The 26,568-nt window shown below is 39.6% G+C and overlaps 1 protein-coding gene across 1 annotated transcript in view; it reads left to right on the top strand.

Annotated features, from left to right (window-relative positions):
• F13A1 (coagulation factor XIII A chain) overlaps nucleotides 1-26,568 on the top strand; it is a 163,111-nt gene that overhangs the window by 9,515 nt on the left and 127,028 nt on the right. Inside the window, exon 3 of the mRNA XM_032424940.1 lies at nucleotides 4,783-4,971. Within this exon, the coding sequence (XP_032280831.1) occupies nucleotides 4,783-4,971 (189 nt within the window). The remainder of the gene's footprint in view (nucleotides 1-4,782; nucleotides 4,972-26,568) is intronic.

Genomic DNA, 26,568 nt, shown 5'->3' with positions numbered 1-26,568 from the left:
TCTTTCTTTCTTTCTTTCTTTCTTTCTTTCTCTTTCTTTCTTCTTTTAGAGAGAGAGCATACACTAGTGGGGGCAGGAGGTGGGCAGAGGGAGAGGGAAGAGAGAATCTCAAGCAGGCTCCATGCTGAGTGCAGAGCCCAAGGTGGGATTCAATCTTATGACCCTGAGGTCATGACCTGAACCAAAATCAAGAGTGGGACACCTAACTGACTGAGCCACCCAGGCACCCCGGGAATGCAGCATTCTCTCATTTAATCCCCACACCACCACCATTTTGCGGGCAATAAAACTGAGGCACAGGAAATTTGTATAACTTGTGCTAAGTCACAGCAATAGTAAGTGCCAGAGCTGGGATGTGAGTCCAGGCAGTCTGGCTCCAAAATCCATGCTCTTATCCACTATGCTAATCTCCTCTCTTAATAATAACAATGCTAATATAATAAAAATAATTTGTGAGAATTTACTAAGTGCCAGACATAGTGCTAAAGCACTTTACATACATTTTTTTTTTCATCTAATCCTTACACTAACCCTATAAGGCAAGTGTTTTATTGTCTTTTTAAAGATAAAGAAAGTGAAGAGAGATTAAATAACTTCCCTGAGGTTGCACAATTAGTAAATAGTGAAGCATCTCCTAGAACATATTCTGCAAAACACTGCCCCCAAAAATAGTTCCCTTAGTCATTTAAGTTTGGAAAACATGACACCTCTAGGAGAGTTATAGTCTACATCAATAAAAGTCTCCCATAAATCCTTCAAGTATCCTAATTGACTTTGGTTTCCCAAAACTGGCTTAACCATGGAACTCTTATTCTTCCAGTGCATATCAATGTCCCATCGAAGTATCACTGCATTACACTACTTTGAGGATAGACTGGCTTTAACCAGACTCACTAGACATTAACCAGGTTCACTGGACAGGCTCATGGAACTAGAAAGCCAGAGTTTCCATTTGCAATAAAAATAAAGCCAATGAGAACCAGATACTAAAAAATACTTGACTTTCTCTTTCCAGCTTTATTTTTCCCTTTGTCAAAGATGCTTGGGAAGCCAAGGCATAAAACTAATATACTCATTTTCAGGGGCACATTATTATGGGAGTGGAGGTGGGAGGAGATGAGGCGAATTCTGGCAGTGCTCCAGGACCAGTGCATTCAATACCTGCAGGCAGACTAGACTCACCCAATCCCTCACCTGGAATTCTGCAGTAGCTTCTTAACTGACCTTCCTGCCTCCAACACGGCCACCATCCTTTCCTTTTCTTACTCTTTCACCAGAAGAAGTTGAAATTTGCACACGCACACACACACACACATATAAAGACATGTCAGTTTGCTATTTCAGATTTTTCACGGGATCCCCAATGCAGTGGAAGTCCAAATTTCCTAACATGGTCTACAGGGCTTGCATGAGCAGCTCCTGCCTATTCCTCCTTTGTGGTCCCACTACTACACTCCAGCCAACCAATCATCTTTCAATTTCTTAAGTAAACCAGACACTCTGTTGCCTAAGTCTTCACTCCCCTCTCCCTGAAACATCCTTCCCCACCCCTTTTTATACCTGGATAACTTGTTCATCTTTCTGACCATTGCTTATATACCTCCCTTCCTCCAAAAAGCTTCCTTAATTCCACTCCCTCAATCTGAGTTACAGGCTTCCTATACCTCCCAGATACCCTCTTCTACCCGATACCCTATACTGCTTTATCAGAATATTTATGGTGCTATGTCCTAATTATCTGTTCACTTTTTAGTATCTACCACTGTGTATTTATTGAGCTTGTATTTATTAGGTAGTGACCTAATCAACATTTATATCCATGCCTTGAATGGCAACATAAAATGACATGCATAAAATTCCTGGAGGACAGGAAGTTGCGGAGAATATTAAATATATTGAACATATGCTTAGGGTCTACAATTATATTAAGAGCTTGGAATAATTAACCAAATTCAATAAGATGAAATTTAATATGAATACATGCAAAGCCTTAAAACTGAGCTACAAAGAAGAAAACCTTTGTATAGATATGGCTGGCTTCTAGGGATCTGTATTGAATCATAATGCACTACTGGTAGAAATGACATCAGAATGTATTTTTATTTTTTTTAATTTTTTTATTATGTTATGTTAATCACCATACATTACATCATTAGTTTTTGATGTAGTGTTCCATGATTCATTGTTTGCGTATAACACCCAGTGCTCCATGCAGTACATGCCCTCTTTAATACCCATCACCAGGCTAACCCATCCCCCCACCCTAAAGGTTTTTGCTTTAACAGATGCTTAATGTAAATCAAAAATAAGGTAAAACTATTCAAAATACTAACGATATCTTTGACTGAAATAACAGAAATATGCTATTAGTTTTGAAAGATGTAGCAGTCTCTGTCTTTCATTGGAAATACCACAGCTAGAATAATGTACTTAATTCTAGGAAAAATACAACTAGAGAGAAATTTATAAAATGAAATGCATTCCAGAAAATAGTAGAGGGTTAAAGTTCTGGAAAAGAACAGTTGAGGAAATGGAGAATGTCTTAGTCAAAGGAATAGAAGCCTTTATATACCTAAGGAGTACCAGATGAAATGAATAGAATGTAGTCTATATTTATCCAGAAATCAGAACCAAGATCCATGGTTAGAAAAATTACAAGGAAGCAGATGTGAGTTCATCTTAAGAGGGCTTGTCAAATAATTAAAATTGTTTAAAAATGGACTGTTTGCTTTGTGAGATAGTGTGTTTCCTGTTCAGATGAAGACAAAAAGCCTAAGCATTTGGGCTTCCAAGATGTTTCATGCAGTACATAGCAGGTCTACCAGATGGTCTAGAAAGTGCCTTTGCCCTCAGAGATTCTGTGAGGCTATAATATCAGTGCATTCCTTCCATTGGTGCTGATGAATGGAGACCTGATTAAACCCATTTCTGAGGATTCAGTTTTTAGACATTTAAACAAAACAAAAACATTATTGAAAGGCACAGTGCTAAGAAGGAGGACCAGATGAGTTGATTACTAAGGTCCTTTTCAACTAAGACATTTATGAGTCTCCAGCTCTTTCTGAAGCTGACTTAACACTAGGGATTGTGACCTTAATAAGACCAGAGAACTTAGGGGAAAGGCAGCTTGGAAGAGAGAGGTCTAGAGAATTAAACATCTTCCACCCACAGCATAATGGAAGGAAAGTGCCCTTTAGGGGACAATGTTCAGGGTTCTGCAATGGGGTAAAAATAGAACTGTATCTTGCACTTCTTTGAGCTGTAATGTTGCAGTCAGAATAGCCCACTGAACACCACATCATGTAAAATAGACAATGGCTCCATCAGAGTTTATAGTTAAGCTAGCCACAAGTAAGCCTATGGCCCCACTATGTGCCAGGCATCATGCCAGAGCTGTTGTCTTGTTATGTAATTGAATTTTTGTAGAAATTCTCAAAGTATTAGTCTCCTCATTTGAAAGGTGAGAAAACTCAGCTTCTGTGAGGCGACATCCCTTACCTATGTAAGTAAGAGACCTGGGATTCAAACTCAGGATTACCTGGACTTTGAATTAATCAAGAGTGTTTCAGGAACTCCTAAACTTTAGAAGTGGAGAGTATCTAAATGAGCCCAACTTCTTGGTTTTGCCTATGAGACAAAAATGAGGCTAGAGGGGACCAAGTGTCCTGCACAGGATTCCCATGTAAACACAAAGGAAGGCATTGGAGTCTTTCCGGGTGATGCTCCAGCATGAGTACAGGCTCAGCAGCTGTGCTCTGTGTATACTGTATTCACAGCTGTGAGGGCAAACCATGCAACAGACTGGGTCAGGGTAGGCAGAAGGCTAGTGTACCCCCACCAGCCTCTCTCCCTAATTCCCCTTTACAACTCCAAGTGTGCATGCAGAAATCTATCTCTAGACTAGATCTTGCAAACTACAGTGTAGATGGGCAGAGTTACCTCCATATTCAGTGATCATTTGCAGAGGAATGGGAGAAAGGTAGGAGGAGATCTAACCTTTATCCAGTGCTATCATGTCTCAAATAAATGTATAAGTGACATTTACCCTCCCAATTCCAAAAGCCAGAGGAAAGACCTATAGATTTTTGTATCAGACCAGGGTTGACTTCCAGATTGGTGGAAATGTGAAGATTTATTTCTTCATGTTCAAAGTGGAAACAGTTATATCTATCTCAATGAAATGTCAGTATTTTGTCTCCACACCTGTTCTTTTCTTTCCTACCTTTGAGGGACCAGATCTACTTTTAGAATTATAGAAGGAGGGATATTTGACCCTACCTGAAGAGGAGAATTTTGAATTAAAGGTCAACTTTGGACCTTTGGAACATCCCTTTGAGGCTTTGTCAGATTTAATGCCTCCCTTTTTAAAGATAAAATTGAAATGGCTATCCCTTTCTTATTCCTAATTAGTGACATAGTGAGGTGATAGTCATGATGAAAGCCAGCATGAGCCGGGAATGTGTAGACTTGAACTCTGGTCCTAGTTTCTCTGTACCTAGACCTATGGGGGAGGCATCATCAGCACTGCTCTGTCTATCCCAAGGGAGTGCCTTGTGGTATGAAGTGAGGTCACAGCGGGGAAAGCTTTTAAAATCCTCTTTGAAGGCAAGAATGTCACAAGAGAATGACTCTTAAATCTATCAACCCCCTGTAGAGAGTTTAATCCAACAGACCACATTACCTCAATACCTAAAGAATCAGGAAAAGCAATCTTGTTTTTTGAGTTTGTGGTTGTATCAAAGTTACTCAGTGGTGTCCCTCAATTGTTTTCTTTATGTGTAGACTACCTTCATGTCGCAAATGTTCACCTGTTCAAGGAGAGATGGGACACCAATAAAGTGGACCACCACACTGACAAGTATGAAAACAACAAGCTGATTGTACGTAGAGGACAGACTTTCTTCATCCAGATCGACTTCAATCGTCCATATGACCCCAGAAGGGATCTCTTCAGAGTGGAATATGTCATTGGTGAGTGCCTTGGGCAAGCCATGTTGTGATAGTCCATCTGTGTCATCATGTTATGATAGTCATGATACCATGGGCCGCATAGTAGAGAAGGATACAGGTGCAACTGTTTACTTCCTAGAATTATATTTTGACAATTGGCTGGAGCTGGGGCTACATCCTGCCCCAGGACCACCCTATGCTCTAAGATGGGTCTGTATAATGCCAAACATTTAGGCCTATCCAAGTAAAAATCTGTACAATAAAAGTGAGTATAATTGGTACAAATGTTAGTTAATTATTTTTCCCCAGTTTTTTTGACATCCGATAGTGTGGCTTTTAATTTATCAACTCTTCTCTCGTGATTTCATTGGTCTTACGTGCTAAAACTATTTTCAGTTCTTAGTATACAATCTCCATATAAGCATTTCCCAAACTCTGTTCTGCTCTAATCTACTCCCATAGGATGGCTCATGAAAGATAGACAGTCAAGTAAAGTTCACAAAACACTTTGTACTCTTATCTCCTTTTGTAGGTTGACAATATACATTAGCTTAACAGTTCTGGGAAGTACCATTTAACTCGTTTGGTTGGGTGTTTCCCAAATTAATTAGGTCCTGGTACCCTTTAAATTATAGCTATTAACATTTGACACATTTAGTAAATATTTCCCTAGAAATTTACAGATATAGCAAGTAAACACATGCACAAAAAAGCAAAGGTGGCTCAATATCAGAAAACTATCTATATAATCCTACATATAAATAAATTAAAAGAAAAAAATCAGGCAATCAAATCAATAGTCACTGAAAGGAACATGATTAAATTCAGCAGCTGTTTTTTTTTTTTTAAAGACTTTAAATAAAACAAAAGTAAAAAAAAATTTCCTCAATTATAGTAAAAATTATTTACCCCAAACCAACAACTTTTGGTATTTTAAGTTGCAAAAAGTTAATTTAATTATAATGAGAAATTAGAGATACCTGCTATTGCCATTCTTTTTTTTTCTAAGCTTTAAAGATTTTAGCAAATGAGAAATATCTCCTATAAATACTGAGAAAAATAAAATTATATATTTTGCTACTGCTATGATTGTATATATAGAAAACCCAACAGATTCAAGGACAAAGGCACAGTATTAATAAAACTTTGTAAGATGGCTAGATAGAAGATAAATACATAAAAGTCAATAGCCTTTCTCTTTAGCATTGAGAACCTAGAAATATAAATAAGAAAAAAAAATTCCACATATAAAAGTTACTAAAACTATGAAATATAAAAATGAATTAAAAAAAACAAGATGCAGAACACAAAGCAGCTATTAAATCTTAATAAGAGATGTGAAAAAATTTTGAAAAAGCAAGTATGTTTTTGGATATGATATCTCAATTTTTTTTAAATGTCCCAAAATTAGTATGTAAATATAATGCATTTCCAATTGAAGGATTTTTTTTTGTCTTGAATAAAATAAGAGTTCATTTGTAAGAGTAATTACTTGGCAATAATCAAGAAAATGATACAAAGAAAGAATAAATAAAAGAGCATTTTCTATCAGAAGCATCTATCAGAACATATTATAAGAAGTGTTTTGTGGAACAGAATAGAGAATCCAGAAATCGATGTCAGTATGTAAGATTACTTAATACGTAGTTGTTGGTTTTGTGGAGTAAGAAAAGTATATGGGCTTTTTGTTTTTTTGTTTGTTGTTTTAATAAATTAAATGATGTTGTATTTTACATCTAGGTATTTTAGTATATATATATATTACATGTAAGTATATGCATTTAACATATTCTTGTATTTAATATATATTTATCTGTACATGTATAATTATATATATTATTTTACATGTATATATATTTGTTTTATATATGCCAAAATACCACAGATGACCACATATATGAACAAATGACCAAAATATAAGTATATGACAAAAATATCACATACGAAGTCAATGGATAAAAGATAGAGCTGGAAAAATATTCAGAACATACATCAGAGATAAAAGGTTAACATAGAAAAAAAAGCTCTTACAAATTGACAATCTGAAGATAAGCAATAGAAAAATAGACAAAGTATATGAAGAGACAATTCACAATTAAGAAAGTCCAAATAACCTGTAATCATATGAAAACATGGTCAAATTCACTAGCAGACTGGGAAAGCCAAGCAAAGTCATTTCTATCCAACAGGCAAAAATTTAGAAAAAAACTGTAATATCTGTTGCTGGCATGTATGTTGAGAAAAACATACATTGCTGATATAAATGTATAATTTCATAACCTTTTTAGAAAGCAGTTTGGCAGTATCTGTTAATATTAAAAAGACATATGCCTTTGACGCAGTAACTCCACTCTTGGAAATCTGTACCAAAGATATTTAAAGTCTAGTTTATAAAGATAGGTATTATTTACTGTAGCATTGTTATAGTGACATAAAAATAAACACCCCTCAGTAGTGGAATGGTGGAATATATTGTGATATAGTCACACAATGGATTGTTACTTTAAAAAAAGGATGAATTAGACCTATGCCAGATGATTTCAGGTGAGGTAGTGGTGAGGAAACAAAATATGGAGGAGTATATATGATCTTCTCTACGTGTGTGTAACTATGTCTGTGCCTAGGTCTGCAGAGTATTGTAAGTGCAGAAAAGAGTAAGAAGCACACACATAGGTAATGACATGCATTCCTTGTTGGGAGATGGGAGAATAACCAAAATAAGGAAGGGAGAAGCAAAAGGAAAGGGGAAGCTAGTAAGGAAAAGAGAAAAAAGGCAAGGACGATGATATGATTATATGTAGGCATCTAGGTAAAATTATGATCTCTGTGGGAATATATATATATATATATATATAACATTTATATATATTTTTATATATATATTACATTTATATATATATATATATATAAATTAAGAGTAATAACATCAAAGCTAAAAATAAAAAACACTTCCTTAGATAAAATTTTTGACCCCTAACTACTTGAGGTATATGGTTTCTATTCCTTTCATTTACAGGACAAATTTGTACATAAATGTGGGAAAATCAGTTGAAGCCAGAGTGGAAATGGGAAAGGAGGAAAGAGATCACTGAATAAACAGCATCAGTACAATGTGGGGGTTTTGCACAGAACTGTTTGCTATCTCAATTGTGGGGTGAGAGAATGGAAAACTGAATTATCATTCCTGTATGTTAGGTGAAATGCAATAACCACAATTTCATTACATTTTAGGGAGCAGACTATTATTGTTAATATTTTTTAATAATGAGTACTTCAGGTGAGAAAGGAATCCACAGCTAATATTTTCCAGAATATTTTAAAATCTGATGAAAATTTATTTGTATTTTTTTCCCCTAAGTTCATTTATCACTTTTGGGTCAGTGTGGGTGTGTGTACACGCACACTTGTTTGGACTAGATTTGATTAAAATGCCCTTCACACCTTTGTAATGCAATGATCACTACCCGTGTGTCAACAAATGCACGTTTGAAGCTCTGTCCCCAGTTTTGCTCCCACTACACAGGAACTTTTTATCTCCTTTATAGCCAAATATTTAGTGCAGAGAGGAGAGAGGAAAGCTTTGTCCCTGAAGTGGACTTGATTGAGGTCTGAGCCTCTTTCCCACAGACCACTCAGAAAACAGTTATAATAATAGAAGTCTTAGGGAAGATGACAAGAGGAGTGTCAGATTGGGTTCCCAGTAGGAGCTGTGAGCCACTGGGGCAGGGTGCTTTGTCCTGAGTGGGAAGGTCAGGGCCATGACCACAGCATCACCACCGTGAGCATGTGAAGTCCTCCCTTCTTTTTCACAAAAGGCATTGTATTACTTTTGTTCCTTCAATGAAAAGGTGGGAGAGGGGAAGCATAGCAAATTTACCTTTGAGATAAAAATCCATATATTTTAAAAACCAACACGTATTCTAAATCCTTCTTAGACCCCACAATGTGTACTTTTGGAGTTAAGCTGTATTCCAATATGTGTAGCCTATAATAGGTGTTATTACATTTGAGGATTTTGTATTTCCAAATTTCCTGCAGAAACAAGGAAAGAAAAATAACATAATTCCACATTCTACTCTTTAGTGTATGAGAAATCAATCACATTGGTAAAGGGCCTTAAAAGACCAATGATAGAGGATTTATCCCAGTTAGTGTTCTTTGTGCACCCCATGTCATTCGGGAGGTGCCATGATGGCCTGAGGCTTCATGACGGTGGTAGGACCAGGACTGAAGAGAAAGAACTGTGGGACATTCATGGGGCTCAGAGATATTTCTCTTAAAATGCAGTATTTGTGGGGTGCCTGGGTGGCTCAGTTGGTTAAGTATCCGACTCTTGATCTCAGTTCAGGTCTTGATCTCAGGGCTCCATGCCAGGTGTGGAGCCTTCTTAAAAAAAAAAAAAGAAAAAAATGCAATATTTATTTCAATAGGATTGAATAAAACCATGAAAATTGGATTTTAAAAGTAATTGCTGTAATGAGAAGAGACAAGAGTATCAAATGTGCACTGGAAATGAAAGGAAGCACAGAGTCTTATACATACATGCAGGTGCACCTCAATTTCAGGAAACCTAGAAAGTAGAAGGAGTGAATTAAAAAACAGGAAAGAGAATGCTTTGTGAAAAATAAAAACATAAAGAATCTTTTCAAATATTTCTTTTGAAGTGTTTATACCAGGATTAGATTTATCAATAAAGACCAATTTATACACTAATTTAAAGAATATAACTATTGCATAGAGCAAGCTATCATTATATTAAAACACAGAAAAAAAGTCACCTTACACTTACTTGTTTGCAGTTTGCATTCAGTTTTTATTATTGTTCCTTTCTCTTTCCCTGTGACTTTGTGTCAGATGAGCCGGGATGTGCTAAGCACTGGAGTTTCCTTTGTTACTATCTTCAGAACCACAGGATTTATTTATAAATGATCCTGCCTTTATTTTTTTGGTTTTTTTAAAACTTTTTTTTTTTTTAAGATTTTATTTATTTATTCATGAGAGACAGAGAGAGAGAGAGAGAGAGTCAGAGGCAGAGGGAGAAGCAGGCTCCCCGCGGAGCAGGGAGCCCGATGCGGGACTCGATCCGAGGACCCCGGGATCATGACCTGAGCCGAAGGCAGACGCCCAACCAACTGAGCCACCCAGGCGTCCCTTTTTGGTTTTTTTAAAGATGTTATTTACTTATTTGAGAGAAAGCGAGGGGGAGAGCACAAGTTGGGTGAGGGGCAGAGGGAGAAGCAGACTCCCTGCGGAGGAGGGAGCCAGATGTGGGGCTCTATCCCAGAACTCCTGGATCATGACCTGAGCCAAAGGCAGACGCTTAACAGACTGAGCCACCCAGGCGCCCCATGATTCTGCCTTTACATCAAGTTTTTTTCTTTCTTTCTTTTTAAACACTTAAGTAAATAGATTCTCTCAGATGGCCCCAGATTTATCCCTTGTTTTCTGGGTCCTCGTTGTAGAGAAGGTGAACAGGGGAATAAGTGCATTTCCTCAGCCAGGACTTCCGCGCATGAGCTGCAGATGGTCCCCGCACTTTGATAACTGCATTCGTTAGTTGCTGGCAGAGCACAGCCATCTCTGTGCGTTAGGTAAGATGTGTTAATGAATTTGAGGAGGTGGGTGTGGCTGAAAGATGTGCCTGGTCCTTTGTGGGGCCTTTTCTGTCTTTCTACCTCTGAGACTAAAGCCATGACAAATCATGGAAGGAATCTGGAGCAGTGTTCATTCTAGATTTTGCTAACCTGGAGCTGCAGCTGTGAAAACAGGAAGTTTGTGGTGTTACTTTGTTCTACTTTGACATGCGCCCCCTACTTATCTGATACCCTGTTGAGGGAGAGTCATTCTGAGGAGAGACATATGAGCTGGATCCCTTACCAGCCATCCCCCTCAAAGCAACCCTACCTGGTGAGCCCTCCAAGCCAATGACAGGGTTCATGAGCAAGTTCCTTGCTCCTTGGGCCCAATCACAGGAACCCAAGGTGTGCAGGACAGCACCTCGAAGATTCTCTTGCCTTTTCTTCAGTCCTACCACGGCTCCCATGGCTCCAGGCTTCATATTTCTGGTTATGGCAGAAAGCAGAGGGGAGGGATGGCCTCAGCAAAACCTGCTCCTCCCATCAGGACAGCGAAAGCTTTTCTGGAAGCCCCCAGCAAGCTATTCATGTCTCACTTACCACCCTTATCTGTAAGAGAAGCTATGAAATTATTTCATTTTTTCAGTCTCTTCAGAGGAGAGGGGCAGGGAGCACTAAGAGCGGATGCTGGTAGACCCCCAGTGGTGTGTGCTAGAAGTCCCTTCCAGCTTGGCCATCCTGTGAGTCTGAAAGTACAACCCTTACTGATGGCACACTGAAGTCGTTCATCCTGAGCCCAGTCATAGGATGACATCAATTGCACATATTCTGCATTCTTAACCACATAAAACATTGAATTATCCTCAACACTTCAATATTTCTGTTTCACTCATTTCTTGAATAGAGTTTCCCAAAAGCCAGCTGGGGTGTCAGACTCTGATGTGTTTTAAGGATGAGAGTGACATTATCAATTCTCAGTCGGGGGTTCAAGATTGGAGAGAGAGTTAGAGCCTGGATTAGGGCATCTGTTGTAACAATGGAGAAGACGGATGGGATTTGAGGAACATTTGGATGGCAAAATCCACAGGACTTGTGATTGGCAGTCGTCTGTGCAGACAGAGGGGAGGAAAGAGTCAGGTAGCTCCCAGGTTGCTGGGTGGTTGTATGCCTATGATGATAGAGGCTCCAAATGAGATAAAGAATGCAGGGAAATTGGGGAAAAAAAGATGAGTGTGGGAAAGGATAATGATGATAGTGGCTCTCACTGATAACGCACTCACCAACACTGGGTACTGTGCAGGGGTTCTGTGTACGTCCCATTTAATTCTTTGGGCACCCCTCTGGGCACGGGACTAAGGTCATCTCCATTTTTCAGATGAGATGAGGATTGGAGTGGTATAAGTAACTTACCTGAGGTCACATCTGGAGGGTGGTGGGGCTCCAATTGGAACCCTGACATTCTCTCCTAATCACAATGCATCCTACCTCCACCAGTGAAATAGTGGAGGCATAAATATGATTTTCTTTGTGCCTTTTGAGTTTGAAGTACTTGAGGGACTTCCAGATAAACATATCCAATACAAGGCCTCTGAAGTTTAGGGAATCAGTTTTGATTTCATATATCATAGATGGGTAGAATTATTCAGACAAAGTAAATCAGGTAAGAAGCAGACTGAGGCTCAAATCCTGAGAGCAAATAACTTTTAAAGAATCAGTCCAGGCGCTGGAGCCCCTGGAGGAGACAAAGACCATGTGGTCAGATAAATAGAAGGGAAATCAGGGAATGCAGTGTCACTAAATCCAAGAGAGTTGGGTGTTTAAAGTAGAAAGGGTGACCAGCTTTATCAAATACAACAAGGAGATGCAGTGACGTAAGAACTTCCCACTGAACTCAGCAGTTATGGGGACACTGGTTACTCAGGGAAAAACCGGATTTTAATGGTTTGAAGGTAAATGAGGTATGAAAAGTGGACATAGCAAAGGTGGACTAATTTTTTTGGAAGAAAAGAAAAGACAATTTGGATAGTAACTTGGGAAGAATGTAGGTTAGAGAAGGTAGTGTTTTGGTTTGGGTGTTTGTTTTAGGATTGAAGGTACTTTAATGTGTATGAGGCATGGGGGACAGAGCCAGTAGATGAAGAATCCTGAAGATTCAGAAGAATCGCTGGGTGGCTGAGGCAGAATGCTGGAGGAGGTGAAGAGGAGGCATGGATGAGGGATTGTCTAGGAAGAAGAATCCCTGTCCTCTAGGGTGTTGGGAAAGAGGTAAGAGAGAATGTGAATGTGTTAGGTAGAGAGATAAGAAACTGATCATCATGCCTGATGACCTCAAGTTTTTCAAAGATGTAGGAGGTGAGCAGGTGTGGCAGGAGCTGAGAAAGGCAAAGAACTATTTCTTATATCTGAGAGCATAACCAAGACCCGTTGAGACCTCTGTTCCCCTATAGATTTTTGGTTCAGGGGTCCAGATAAAATCACTATCCGTGATTTTCATGGACAGAGCACAGTTTATCTGCTGAGATATTTCTTGCCCCAAATCATGCAGCTGGTAAGATGTAGAGAAATATTTCTTAGCCTATGCTCTCTCCACTACTTCATGCTGTGTTTTAATAAAAATAGGCTACCCATTCCATCATTTTGAAGCAGCATTTATATGGGATGTCATTTCACATTTTTTCTTCTGTGTCTGCATTGACGATAAGTGTGTTCATTTTTAAGCCTCTGTGAAGTGACGAATAATGGCATCTAAGAAACTAGGACAGTGTTTCTCAGAGTGTGTTCTCTATGAACACGTGTCCTGTGAAAGACTCCTTAAAAAAAAAGTTCCATGGTCAAATGCATTTAGGTCATGCTGTGTTTTGTGCCTTTTCTTGGAGAATCCCAACACACCTTAGTATATTAAAGGCTCTGAGGACGCACAGGGCCAAAAAGTGAATCTTCTTTAGCCTAACACTTCTCAAAATTGTTTTACTACAAACATTACTCTACCATGTTTTTATTTTCATTATACTCTTTAGTAAAATACACAACTAACTCAAGGAGATGCTGAACTACTGTTACAAATTACCTTAATTCTGCAGAATACTGTAGTCTATGTAGTATGGTAACTTAATATATTATCTGTTTTTTTTCTTCTTTGATACTTTAGATTTTGTGCCAACATTAAAATAACTATAAATTTGGCACTTATACTCCGTAACTTTTCTCTTCATAAAGGATTACTTTACTTTTCTTTTTTACATTTATATATTTATTTGCCAGATTTTTGTTTGGCTCCTGTTATCATAACTTTCCTCTGAATGTGTTTATTAGACTCTTACTGAACACCTTTCATGTGCAAAGCACTGAGTTGGGATTAGAGTATTAATACATGTTCATCCTCTGCTCTCAAAGAGTCTGGAGGGAACAGCCTGGACACTAGAAGTTGAGCTGAATGCCAATCTCTTGGGCACAGTGCTTGGAAAGCACGCTGGAGAGTAGACTACTAGACTGTAGGACTAGTTGGAAGAGTCCCCCAAGAAGAGCTGGATCTCAAAGAACAAGTAGGAGTTGACCCAATGGAATGGGAAAATAGATGTCCTAGGAAAAAAATGTGAAGTTCAGTGGAGAAAGAAAACTTGGAAACATATTGATGGCCTCATATACCTTGATTCAAAGTTTATGTATTAGTCTATAAATAGCCAGAAGATTCTATGGAAGAGTTCTTAAAAGGATTATATTAAAAAGCTTTAAGTGTTTTCTTTTTAGATTACTGTGGCAGAGTATGAAAGATAAATTGGAGGGCTGAGACTGTTGTCAGTAACATCAGTAAGAGACTTGGGGAGGGGAAGGAATCTTACTAATAGATGACAGGGTAAATGTGCAATACATGATTTTATATGATTTTTCCTCCTTTTAAAAACAATTTACCTTTAAAACAAAAAGTAGTGCAATTGTGGCTTGTTTGTTTTTTGGGTTTTTTTTTTTTTACATGGTCAAATAAGACTCACCTATATTAAAGTAATGCACTATGGTCTGAAGAAAAGGTTTATGCCACAGTGACTGACCCTTTTCTGGGTGTATAGACATTTCAGGGATGACAGCTCCTCTGATAAAGGGTCCAGGAAGCAATACAGTGGTTGGGGAGGGTTTGGAGTCAGGCAGACCCAGTGAGAGTCCCCGTTCCACCACTCAAAGCAACAACAGAATCACAGATCCCCCCAGTTACATTTCCTCACCTGAAAATATTTACTTCTAACAGCTATTTATGGATTAAAGGAGATAATGTATAGGAAAGCACCTTCTTACTTTCTTATTCTCAAAAACAACGCTGGGAAGCAGGGAGGGTAGGAATAAGCCTCACTGAAAATCTGGAAACCGGAGTGCATAGGGATTGAGTGACTGACCCAGGGTTGTGCAGGGAAGGGGAAACCCCCTGTTCCCAGCTTCCTCTTAGACGATCAGAATCTTAGCCCAGTGGTCTGTCCACTTTGGCCCTACAACAGAAGGCCAGGTGCGCCCAGGTGGCTCAGTCAGTTAAGCATCTGACTCTTGATTTCCACCCAGATCATGATCTCAGGGTCGTGAGATCCAGCCCCACGTTGGACTCCACTCTGGGCTTGGAGTCTGCTTTAGATTCTCTCTCTCCCTCTCCCTCTGTCCTCCCAACCCCCCACTCATGCTCTTTCTTTCTCTCTCTTTCTCTTTTGCTCTAAAATAAATAAATAAATAAATAAATAAATAAATAAATAAATAAAAAAAAATCTTTAAAAGAAGCCAGACACATTGCGAAGTTTGTAATCAAATAGTAAAATTAATCCTCATTACACTTTTTGGTAGATTAATCCATTTATTCTCCTCTAAGCTCCTTGATGGTCTACCTGTAAATGGAGACTTGCTGAAGCACTGGCTTAGCCTGACTCTAGATATGAGTGACTCTTCAGCTTTCTATGGGACCAATTGTCCCACTATTATATATTCCCCTGGTAATGCCCCACCTCCACCCTGGGTCTGAAGAAAGGGCAGTGAGAGAAAAGATGGCAAGGTGAGCCCTCAAAGACTTTGTAGTCAGGACCAGTGGCACTGAGTGAGGTTCTCTGATGAAGGATTATTACTAAGTAAGAAAGTGCTGTCAAAAAGGCAAATAGGAGGCCATTGCTCTCTCTTTTCTCTCCTGCTAGCAAAGCAAAGATAATGACCATTGAACCTCCAAACAAAAATATCCAGTGTTTACAACATCCATGCTGACAGCTTAATTAATCAAATAGGAACCCTGACAACCCATAGGCCAAGTTCTGCCAGGAATTATTTGCCTACAGTTCTAGCTGAAGTGACAGAAGCTGTTTAGTCTCAAAGTAGGAGGAATCGACATCCAAATTCTAGTGCGAGAGACCTGCGGGGAGTCCCCTCGGCCCTGCCTTGTGACCCACATCCCATCCTGCAGAGCTGGGGTTTCTAAGTGAAGCCTCGGATCTTGAGGGTAATAGAGTTGCCAGTGTGTTTTATAACATCAAGTATGCTGTGTGGTGCACTCATAAAAGACTGTGGAGGTTGGAATGAGAATCCTGCATAGATGCCTGACTTCCTCCTCCTCTTTCTCCCTCTTTTTTATTCCCCTAATTTGCTATTGCCCTCACTGCCCTCTCTTTCTGTCTTCATGCTGTACCTTACATTGACCTCTTTCACCTGTGTGAATTCATAACCTTGACTAATTAGCACCCACATAATTGAAACTGTACACGACCAGAAACCTATGGTCTGAACTCAGGGATTATTCAGCATGGGCATTGCCTGGCTTTTCCATATAAATTCTAAGACATTCTTGCAGTATGTGAAGTTAAAAAAGGAGGGGGAAAACATTTAATGAAAATTAATGTGTCCACCGTAATACCTTGCTCTTAAGTCTCCAATCCGTGAAAAGAGAGACAGTGTCCAACTGGAATGAAAACCCACTGAAGAATGGATAAAAATGGACTAATTATTCATAATCCATGCCATCTCATTACTCTGTGAGTGTGTTACATGGACTGACGAGGGACTGACTGGAAAGCTCTTGGAACTCCTTAGGGATAGTTGCTTGCTAATAAGATGACCCAATTACCAGGCTTATTTTGAATATTGCAACTATATAGGAAAACTAAATCCTTACAGTATTCCTTAAGGCAGTATAACCTTCATAAAGCATTGCTATAACAGCAACCAGAGCCAGACAGGTGTTAGAGGACCACAGGCAAGCTATAAATAGCTGCACCTCTCTGTTGCTATCCTTTTCACCTTTTATTTCTTCTCAGTATCTCAGCCTTCTGATGTTTTCTATCCTTTCTTGTCATTTCTCTTACTCTCCATCTCTGTCTCTCTATGTTTTTCTCTTGCTCTCACTCTTGTTCTCTCTCTTGTACACACATACACATAGTCCTATGGGTGGATGTTTTGGTATTTACCCGTTAGGGGAGTAGTAAGAGTTATCCTTAGGAGGTGAGTATAGCAATTTGTGTGAGAGCCTCCAGGAAGCCAGGTTGGATGCTCTGAATGCACTGGCCTATCTCTGCCTAAAGTGTAGCTTAGCCACCTAGAGGTTCCTTTGCTGCACTGTTGGAGGTTCTTCAGGGGGTCTTGTGGCTTCTTTCGTTTCCCTATTTCCTTTCTCTGTTTAAGTGTCTTTATAATATCTCATCTCATGACTAGTTCAGTGAATTTCTGATGCAGAAACCGCCACTGTGTCTGTGTGAGATGCCATGGGGGATTTAAGACACCATCCCTGTCCTTAAAGAGCTTACTATGGTTGGGGTGAGAAGAATTCCACAATTAATAAATACAACCAGATAGTATAAAATCAATTTCCCTACGAGAAATGTGTGACAGAGGCAGGCAGACAGGAGGGACCCAGGCTAGAAGTAAAGTGTGAGGTCTTGGGACAAGGCAAGTAAGTCTTGAGATGGATGTTGAGGAACTGGGAGTATCAGAAGAGGGACAGGAAGTATGTACACTCCAGGGTGGGAGGAAGGCATTCGTGGAAGCCTAAGAGTGTATTTTCTGCTGATGTACACATATTTGTAATGAAAAAAGGAATCCTGGACTGAATCAGATCTCACAGCTATATTTGGTTTGGGCACCACTGGTTCTTGAAGCTCCTGGAGTTTCATGGAGCTTGCTGTGGTATGGAGACCCATCCTGACAAGTCCATTAGGGATGTTCTTACCTTATGGAGTCAGCCTCCAGTTATTGTTTGCTTAGTGAATGTTTGCACTAACTAGAATTCAGAGCTCTTCTGTTGGGTCTTCTGCTGGGTTTGTAGAGGTGAGCCGTGACATCTGGATTCTCCACACAGCAGAATCATTATCGCCCCTAAGCAATCCACTTCATCATGTCAGATTACAACACGAGCCCTGAAAAACTATCTTTTGTCAAAGGTCAGAATCTCATTAACATGATCGAATGCAATTAAGTCACCATTAGCTTTCAAGAGCAGTTTAAAAGGGGCTCAATAAATGGTGTAGGTCTCTGTGCACATGAAGTCTCAAGAGAGACTTGAATGATATACACATCCCTTTATTTTACTCACCCAATATGCCTGTGGGAGGGGCGGGGGAGAGTGATATCTACAATCCATGTTTTCCTGATAATCTAAAGATGATCAAATTCTCACACTTCGAACTGGGAAGCCAAATATACTTTAAAAATAAAGGCTTCCAAGGAGGAATGTGTAGAATGATAATAAAATGGATTATAGTAAAAATAGATTTTCAGTCTCATTCATTTATTCATACATTATGTTCACCAACATATGATTACCACCTGCCAGATCTATAGTCAGGTAGAGGTAGCTGCCTATATGATGAGCCATGAAAGGTGTTCCACCAACAGCATGACGAATTCTTCCATTGTGGTTACTCCTTCAAATTAATGCATAATATCCCCTAGAAAAATGAAAAGTGTCTGTAAGGATGGCTAATACTATCCAACTGACCCCTTTGTAAATTTGCACAAATTGACTCTGCAGAATAACTAGCTGACACTCTGCGGAGAGCAATGTCCTGAGGAAACAAGATGTTCCAACAATAAATATTGAGAAAAAGATGAAAAGCATCAGGAGTCAGGTATGAAGAGATACAGGAGAATAGGGTACCATAAGTTGAAAGTGTATGGAATGAAAGAGATGGAGGGCTGAGCTTGTATTCAAGGCAGAAACAAGGAGCTGAAGGAGGAGGACGAGAGTCCAGGAATACTGCCCACCAAGCAGTTAGGATTGGCTGCTCTGAAAAGCATGCCTCTCTAAATGTTTTACTCTGTGTACCTGCTCATTGCTAAATATGAAGCAGTCCAAAGCTTGGTGCTTTTCATAGAATCACAGAATCATAAATATTTGGGCACTGGAAAGTATCATAGCCATCACTTTACCCAACTAACTGTTTTATAGGTCTGGAAACTACCCATGAGCAATAAAGTGTTCAAATACATTCTTGCACAAGGTCAACCCAGGGCCTGATAGAACTCAGTGGATCACAGCTAGGGTGACCCTATCATGCATCCTCCAAGCCAAGACACTTTTGAGAGGGAAGGAGTGACTAAATAGAGGAGATGCTAAGAAAGTAGGCATAATCTGGGGCTATTCTTGGCAAACCTTGGATATATGATTGCCAAATCAGAGCTGAGGCAATAGGAAGCTACTAGAAATCTAGAGGGATGTAGAGAGGAAAAGAGAACAATCTTGTGATGTTAAAAAATTGGAATAAGTGTCCAAACAGAGTACAGAAAAACCATTTCGGATAGGGAAGACATGACAAGCCAAGAGCATTGGGTTGGGTGTGGTGCCATGTTGATCTGGCTTTGGAAATGCAGACTTGGGATGGTGAGTTCCTCCAGCATGGGTGAGGTCAAGCAGGGACATCCATTCAAGATGAGGCAGAACAAAGGAAAGGAGACCCAGCAACAGGAAATGGGCAAACAGGCACAGATCTGGAAACAGGCCTCAGCAAGTTATCTGAGGTATAGTGTGGGCTCCTTTGCACCTCCTCACTGCAGGAGCAAAGAGACCTGAGCTACTCAGGGGCCTGAGGGGGAAGACAGCCACTTTTGCCCCCCAGAGAGCTAAACCTCTCTCCAGATCTCTTTTGGAACTGTGCAAGGTATTGCCACAGTCCTCTATAACCCCTCAGGGTTCTGGGTGGTGGTGGCAGCCTTGAGTTCTCTGGATGTTTAATCAGATCACCTGGGAGAGTACTAGGACCAGACAGGGAGAGTATTACAGAGACTTGGAACAAATAGGGGAATAAATGGGCCAAAGTCCATGAGTGTGGTTCAACCAGTGTGGAATCCCAGGTCAGGTCTGTGATCATTCTCTGTGCGTGTGGTCTAGCTATAGGAGGTAGTTACAATTATAATCTGCATTTTGCATGTGAGGAAACTGAGGTAGTGGTCTTGCAAATGTATCAAGAATTTTGTACTGCGCATTGGGCAGCTCAGAAATCCTTACACTGGCACTTCATTTACACTTGCCTTCCCTGACGGCATCTGGTCACCAAACATCTCCCCACTGCACCCCATGAAATTAGCTTTTTGCAACTCATTCTAAAGGAACTGGGTCCCAGCTAACAGCTAATGGCAAGATTCTAATAAATCCATTCTTGCTAAAATTCAAATATCCAGTAAGACTACTCATACTTCCTCTCACCTCCATATTTATTTTTCATGGAAATAATTCCCTAACATTTTATTTATTTTTTAAAGATTTTATTTATTTATTTGACAGAGAGAGAGACAGCGAGAGAGGGAATACAAGCAGTGGGAGTGGGAGAGGGAGAAGCAGGCTTCCTGCTGAGCAGGGAACATGATGTGGGGCTCAATCCCAGGACTCTGGGATCATGACCTGAGCTGAAGGCAGACGCTTAAGGACTGAGCCACCCAGGCACCCCAATTCCCTAACATTTTAAATGAATAAATTGCCATCATTGAATTCCGTTCATTGCACACAATTTGGAGATGGGGATGGGTTCCTATCTTTGCTTCCCATTCAGTGAACCCTGTATCCTTCCAAGATCTTTCCAGATCCCAGCTTCAGCATCAGGTCAGAAATGCTAGGACCAGCCAATATTCATAATCTGAATTCTACTGATTCCTCCTTGAGGGAAGAGACCAGGTATGAGAAACTTGGTTAAGGTATAGTCCTGGCAGGATAGCCCAAAGGCCCTTAATAAGGGAGAGGGGATAGAGAAGAGAGATGAGACATTGCTATTGGCTGAATGTTTGTGTTCCTTCATCCATCCACCAAATTCCTATATTGAAGCCCTAATCCCCAATGGGATGGTCTTTGTTGCTGAGGTCTTTGGGAGATAATTAGGATTAGATGAGGTCATGAGGGTGGGGCCCCATGATGGGATTTGTATCCTTTTAAGAAGAAGAGTGATCAGGAGCTATGTCTCCCAACCACCAAGGAAGGACACAGCTGCCATTTGCAAGAGGAGGGTTCTCACCAGGAACCAAATCTGCCTGTGTCTTGATCTTGGACTTTCCAGCCTCCAGAACTGTGAGAAATGAATGTCTGATGTTTAAGCCAGGTAGTCTATGGCATTTTGTTACAGCCCCAGCAGACTGAGACAGACCCCATAGAATGAGAATCCTTGGGTCCTGACCCTTCTTGCCATCCAGCAGCTAATGAAGTGTGTGCAACCCTGTGTGCTGTTGTATTGGCCCAGAGAGAAACACATGTGCAGGAAATTTTTTTTGGAAAGCAGCTGTCAGCACAATGCTATCAACTCCTCCATTAAAGGTGTTATGCTTTCCATTTGGACTTATAAGAATGAATGCTATTTGAAGTCCTGTTTCCTTGACTGGGAAAATACAAAGGCAATATGTCTTTCCTTCTCCATCCCCTAACTGGCTCCCAAAGAGAGAAGCCATGTTTGATGTCCAGCATCTCAAAGATGGGTTGACATATATGCTGTAAGTTCACCGGAAAATTAGTGTACAGGGCAGACAGGAGCCCTTAGTATTTGAGGCAATTAATTCCACAGAAGGAGACAAAAACAAAGGTTCGGTGACTAAAATGATGGACATGAAGTAGTGGAGACAGCTAGTTTGGCATTTTCCATCAAACAACTTTTTTATTTGTGCAACATATTTCTAAGTGATAGAAAATGACACACTGTCTCCATTACACTTCATTTCCGTCATTTCATTTTTTTCTAACTTTCATATTTGTGAAACAAATTGCTTTAAACATGTCAAAGACACTTGAGTGGAGTGTTAGCCAAATTTTAAAAATAAAGATGATTCATAAAGACAGTACTTGTGTTTATAACCACCGAGATAAAATTTCAAGAAAAAAAATCACAGTCCTGATTATTTAGGGCACAACTATAAGGTAATCATCTTCAGAAGTTAGAAAGAAGTCTCTTTTTGCTCTCTGCTTTATTTCCCCTAGATTTATATGACACCGTAAAGCAGGCCTTCTGGGTGCTCCATTATCCCTATTTCACCGATTTACTAAGTAACCACTCCTGTATTGATTTCTTCAAACTTGGACTCTCTTTACATTATTATGCAACAGTCTGAGCCCTTCATTGACATTTTGCTCCTCATCACTCAGTTCTGTATTCTCCTAGAGCTGATGCTTCTTGAGGGGAAAGGCTGTATTTTGCCTGTTGTTAAAGATAGGCCATTGCTCAGTGCAGGGCAACCAGGAGGGTATCCCTTCAGCACATACTTTTGGAGAATTGATATTGGTGTTCCAAAGCAAGAAAGCTCCACAAGTATTCCTCTCCTTAGGAAACTGGAAGACCTACGTCATTGATGGTATTAAAAAAAAAAAAAAAAAGGAAGAACATGGAAAATTATACAAACAGTGGGTATACATGTTGTTCTGTTGTTGCAAAAGTCTTTTTTTTTTTTAAGACTTTATTTGAGAGAGAGAGAGAGCATGTGCATGAGTAGGGGAAGGGGCAGAGGGAAAAGGAGAAGCAGACTCTGCTGGGCTCAATTCCATGACCGTGAGATCAAGAAGTCAGATGGTTAACCAAATGAGCCACCCATTTTTTTTTTTTAATTTGGAATAAACTACACTGTACAGAAAATTTACGAGAATAGTACAAAACACTTTTTTTTTCAGAACCATTAGAGAGTTGTTGTCCATCTGATGTCCCATGAGCAAAGACATTCTCCTATATAACCATCAGAATCAGGAAGTTAACATTGTGAAGTTATGATCATCTAATAATTCAGACCCCATTTGAGTGTCACCAATTGTCCCAATAATGTCCTTTATAGCAAGAGGGTCTGGTGCAGAATCACATGTTGCATTTTGTTGTCATGTCATGTTCTTTCAATTTGAAACACTTTCTTGGTCTTTCCTTGACTTTCATTACTTGACACCTATGAAGCATGTAAAGGCAGTTAATTTTGTAGAATGCCTCTCAATCTGGGTTTCTCTAATGTTTCCTCATGATTACAATCTGGTATGTATCTCTGGCAGTAATACACAAAAGTGGTTTGTGTTCTTCTCAGTGAATCCTATCTGGTTGCACATAATTTTTTACAGATCCCATTCCTGATGATATTAACTTTGATCAGTTAATGAAGGCAGTGTCATACGTTGGTGTTTTAGTCTGTTCGGGCTGCTTTACAAATGCCATAGACTGGGTGGCTTATAAACAATGGACATTTATTTCTTGCCATGCTGGAGGACTGAAAAGTCCAAAATCCAGGTGCCAACAGATTTAGTGTTTGATGAGAACCTACTTCCTGGTTCATAGACAGCTAGCTGTCTTCTTGCTGTGTCCAGACATGGTGGAAAGGGTAAGGGAGCTCTCTAGGATCTCTTTTATAGGTGCACTATTCCCATTCATGAGGGCTCCATCCTCATGGACTAGTCACCTCCCCAAGGGCCCCTTCCAAATACCATCTTATTGAGGGTTAGATTTCAACATAAGAGTTTGGGGGATGGGGATACCAGCATTCATTGTATAGCAGTTGGGTTCCACAGGAAGTAGACTTTGAAATTAGTATGAAAGAAGTTGAATACAGAGTGCTCTTGGGAATACTTGGGCAGAGGGAGAGGATGAGCTGTGAGCAGTCCTAACAAAGGCAACAGCTGATCTCATGGGGAGTTATGGAGCTGGAACAGGTCTTCAGAGGCAGTTTTCTTCAGCTTAGGCAGTTCCCAAAGAGCTGACCTGCCCAGGACCATTTTCTGGCATCACTCCCAGCAACTCTGGGCAGCACATCTCAGAACCCAACACAGTGGTGTCTGTCAGGGTTCCCTACTACAAAGTTCTTTTTTGTTCCCTTTGTAGTTAATAAGTACTTTAAAAGAAAGTACCTTGAGACTATGAATTTTTTCCATTCATCATCAAAATTTTTAGTGATAGAATGATTAATTGATGTCCATATGAATTCATGATTTCTTCTTTTAATTAAATGGGTTACTTAAATCTGTTACTATCATTAATTAATTTGATGTTCAAATTATCCTAGATTTTGCCAGTTGGAAGCTCCTCCAACTGGCTTCAGTATCCTTCCTTCCTTATTTTCTGGTGCAACAAGATGTTTCAGGCTCATTCTTGTATTTTCCCTACCCCAGCCCTGAAATCAACCATTTCTCTGAGGAGCCCTGCTTCCTTTTAATAGAAAGTAATATTTAGAAATCATGATCTGGGTCCTATGTGTGCTCACTACTATTTTACCTCCTGTCAGTATTTCCTAACTGAATCTAGGTTTATCTCACTTATTGTTTTTCTTCCATGATATATCTATGATGACCCCTGACCCATGACCTTCATAACATTTCTCATCCTAATTTTCTCTTAATTTATACCCAAAGAGACTTGAGTGAGTATAGGCATAGGACAGATAATAATATCACTCAAACTGATACTTCATGAATCTTCAAAACATGACAACTGTGTGTTTTGTGTTTGTGTTAGCTTTCTATTGCTGCTGTAATAAATGATTATAATCTTAGTGGCCTAAAACAATACAAATGTATTATTTTGACATTAGGCATAGTGATATTGACTGATCAAGTTGTTATGATACTTTAACCAAGCTCCTTATACCTAGTCTCTTCCCTCAGGGAGGAATCAGTGAAATTCAGATGCCAGGCCTGGGGTCTGGAAAGGTCTTGGAAGGATACAACATCCACTGAATGGGAGGTGAATACAGGAACCGATCCCTCTCTCCAAATTGTGTGCCATGAATGGAATTTAACTATGACAATTTATTTAACACGTTAGGGAATTATTTCCATAAAAAGTGAATTTGGAGGTAAAAGAGAGTATAATTAGGGGCGCCTGGGTGGCTCAGTCATTAGGCGTCTGCCTTCGGCTCAGGTCATGGTCCCGGGGTCCAGGGATCAAGCCCTGCATTGGGCTCCCTGCTCGTCGGGAAGCCTGCTTCTCCCTCTCTCACTCCCCCTGCTTGTGTTCCCTCTCTCACTGTCTCTCTTAGTCAAATAAATAAATAAAATCTTAAAAAAAAAAAAGAAGTATAATTAGTCTTATCATATATTAAAATTTTAGGAAAAGTGGATTTATTAGACTCTTGCTACTTACTGTTAGCTGAGACCAGTTCCTTTAGAATGAGTAGTCAAATGGCTGTTTTATTGGGTATAGCGTGGAGATGTTTGGTCACCAGGAGCTACTGCGGGGGCAGGCCCAGAGGAAGTCCCAAAGTGATCTTCGGCCACTCAGCAGTTTGAAACTTCAGAGCATATGCCCTGAGTTTGGTGTTAAACTTTGGAGTTCAGGAGTAGTGACAGAGTTTTTCAACAAAATTCCCTCATTGTGCCTTTTTCCAAAGGACAGGACTTGGGTGTCATTCATGGAGGGCGAACTTGTACACCTTTAGTCCACAAATAAAGAGATACTTGAAAGTTACTTTTATTTTAAAAATTTTAGGCAAATCAGTGGGCAACAAGTTGCCAGAAGAAATGGGAGAAGATTGGAATATCTTGTGCCTTGGGGAGATGTGAGGAAGAACAATTGCCTTTTTCCACCCGCATCTCTAGGCAGGGCTCCATTGGTCCAACCCAGTATATGGTTCTTTTACATCCTTGTGTTTAAACAAGGTCTTCTTCATGGTCACTTATGTAGTTGGTTATGTCATTGCCATGAAAATCAGGCTTCAGTACAGTTCTTTTTATGATGCTTTTAAATGTAAGCAGTGATTAGCTCATGATGCAACTATGAACATCTAAATAAGCAAATGAACATCCACACCTAAATGTACATATGAGCTAATAAAATGCAACGAGCATGTCATTCTTTTTGCCCATCCCTCAAGTTCTATTTTTTGTTTTTATGTCTTTAATAAAGTGGTTCCTGACTCCACCATCGATCCACTGCTCTATTTTCTTCAACTTTTAACTTTTTTTATTTTTTAAATAATTTTTTATTATGTTATGTTAGTCACCATAAAGTACATCATTAATTTTTGATGTAGTGTTCCATGATTCATTGTTTGTGTATAACACCCAGTGCTCCATGAAATACGTGCACTGCTCTAGATCTGTTACCCTCATGTGGCATTAGACTTCTGACTTGAATTACAGTCTAAACTTGATGTTTGATTATAAACTCACTGAGTGCAGGAAGTATATCATATACATCTCATACTACCTTTGTCACTTCCAGGTAAAGTGATATTACTTTGCTCATAGTCAGCAATTTATAAATATCTGTTTACATAAATGTTTATTGAGTATGTATTGTTGATATCCACCCGCAGACTAATACCAAATGGACTGCATCTCATTGCCTAGAATATTTCTATGCTGATTTTTGCTCTATCGGCAATTGGTTTAATTTCTGGCAATGCAAACTCATTTAGCACTTGCTATTATGAATTGCATTCATATATTTGCATTCCAAAGACAGACAAATATTTTTGTTAGATTACCAATGATTTGTCCCTGTTCCCATCAGCATTGCCATTAAATTATTAATAAGAATTGAATGTTTTAGTGACAATTTCATCAGAGGTCTGCTTTGCTTGGAAGATATTCAGCTAAACTTTTGATCCTACCCTTGTTGGCTAATGACACTGTTTTTTAAGCCAGTTGCTCTTATTTTAA

Source organism: Phoca vitulina, unplaced genomic scaffold, assembly GCF_004348235.1.
Source record: "Phoca vitulina isolate PV1807 unplaced genomic scaffold, GSC_HSeal_1.0 scaffold31, whole genome shotgun sequence".
Lineage (NCBI taxonomy): Eukaryota > Metazoa > Chordata > Mammalia > Carnivora > Phocidae > Phoca > Phoca vitulina.
The sequence above is the reverse complement of the archived record's forward strand: the minus strand, read 5'-3'. Positions and strand labels throughout refer to the sequence as shown.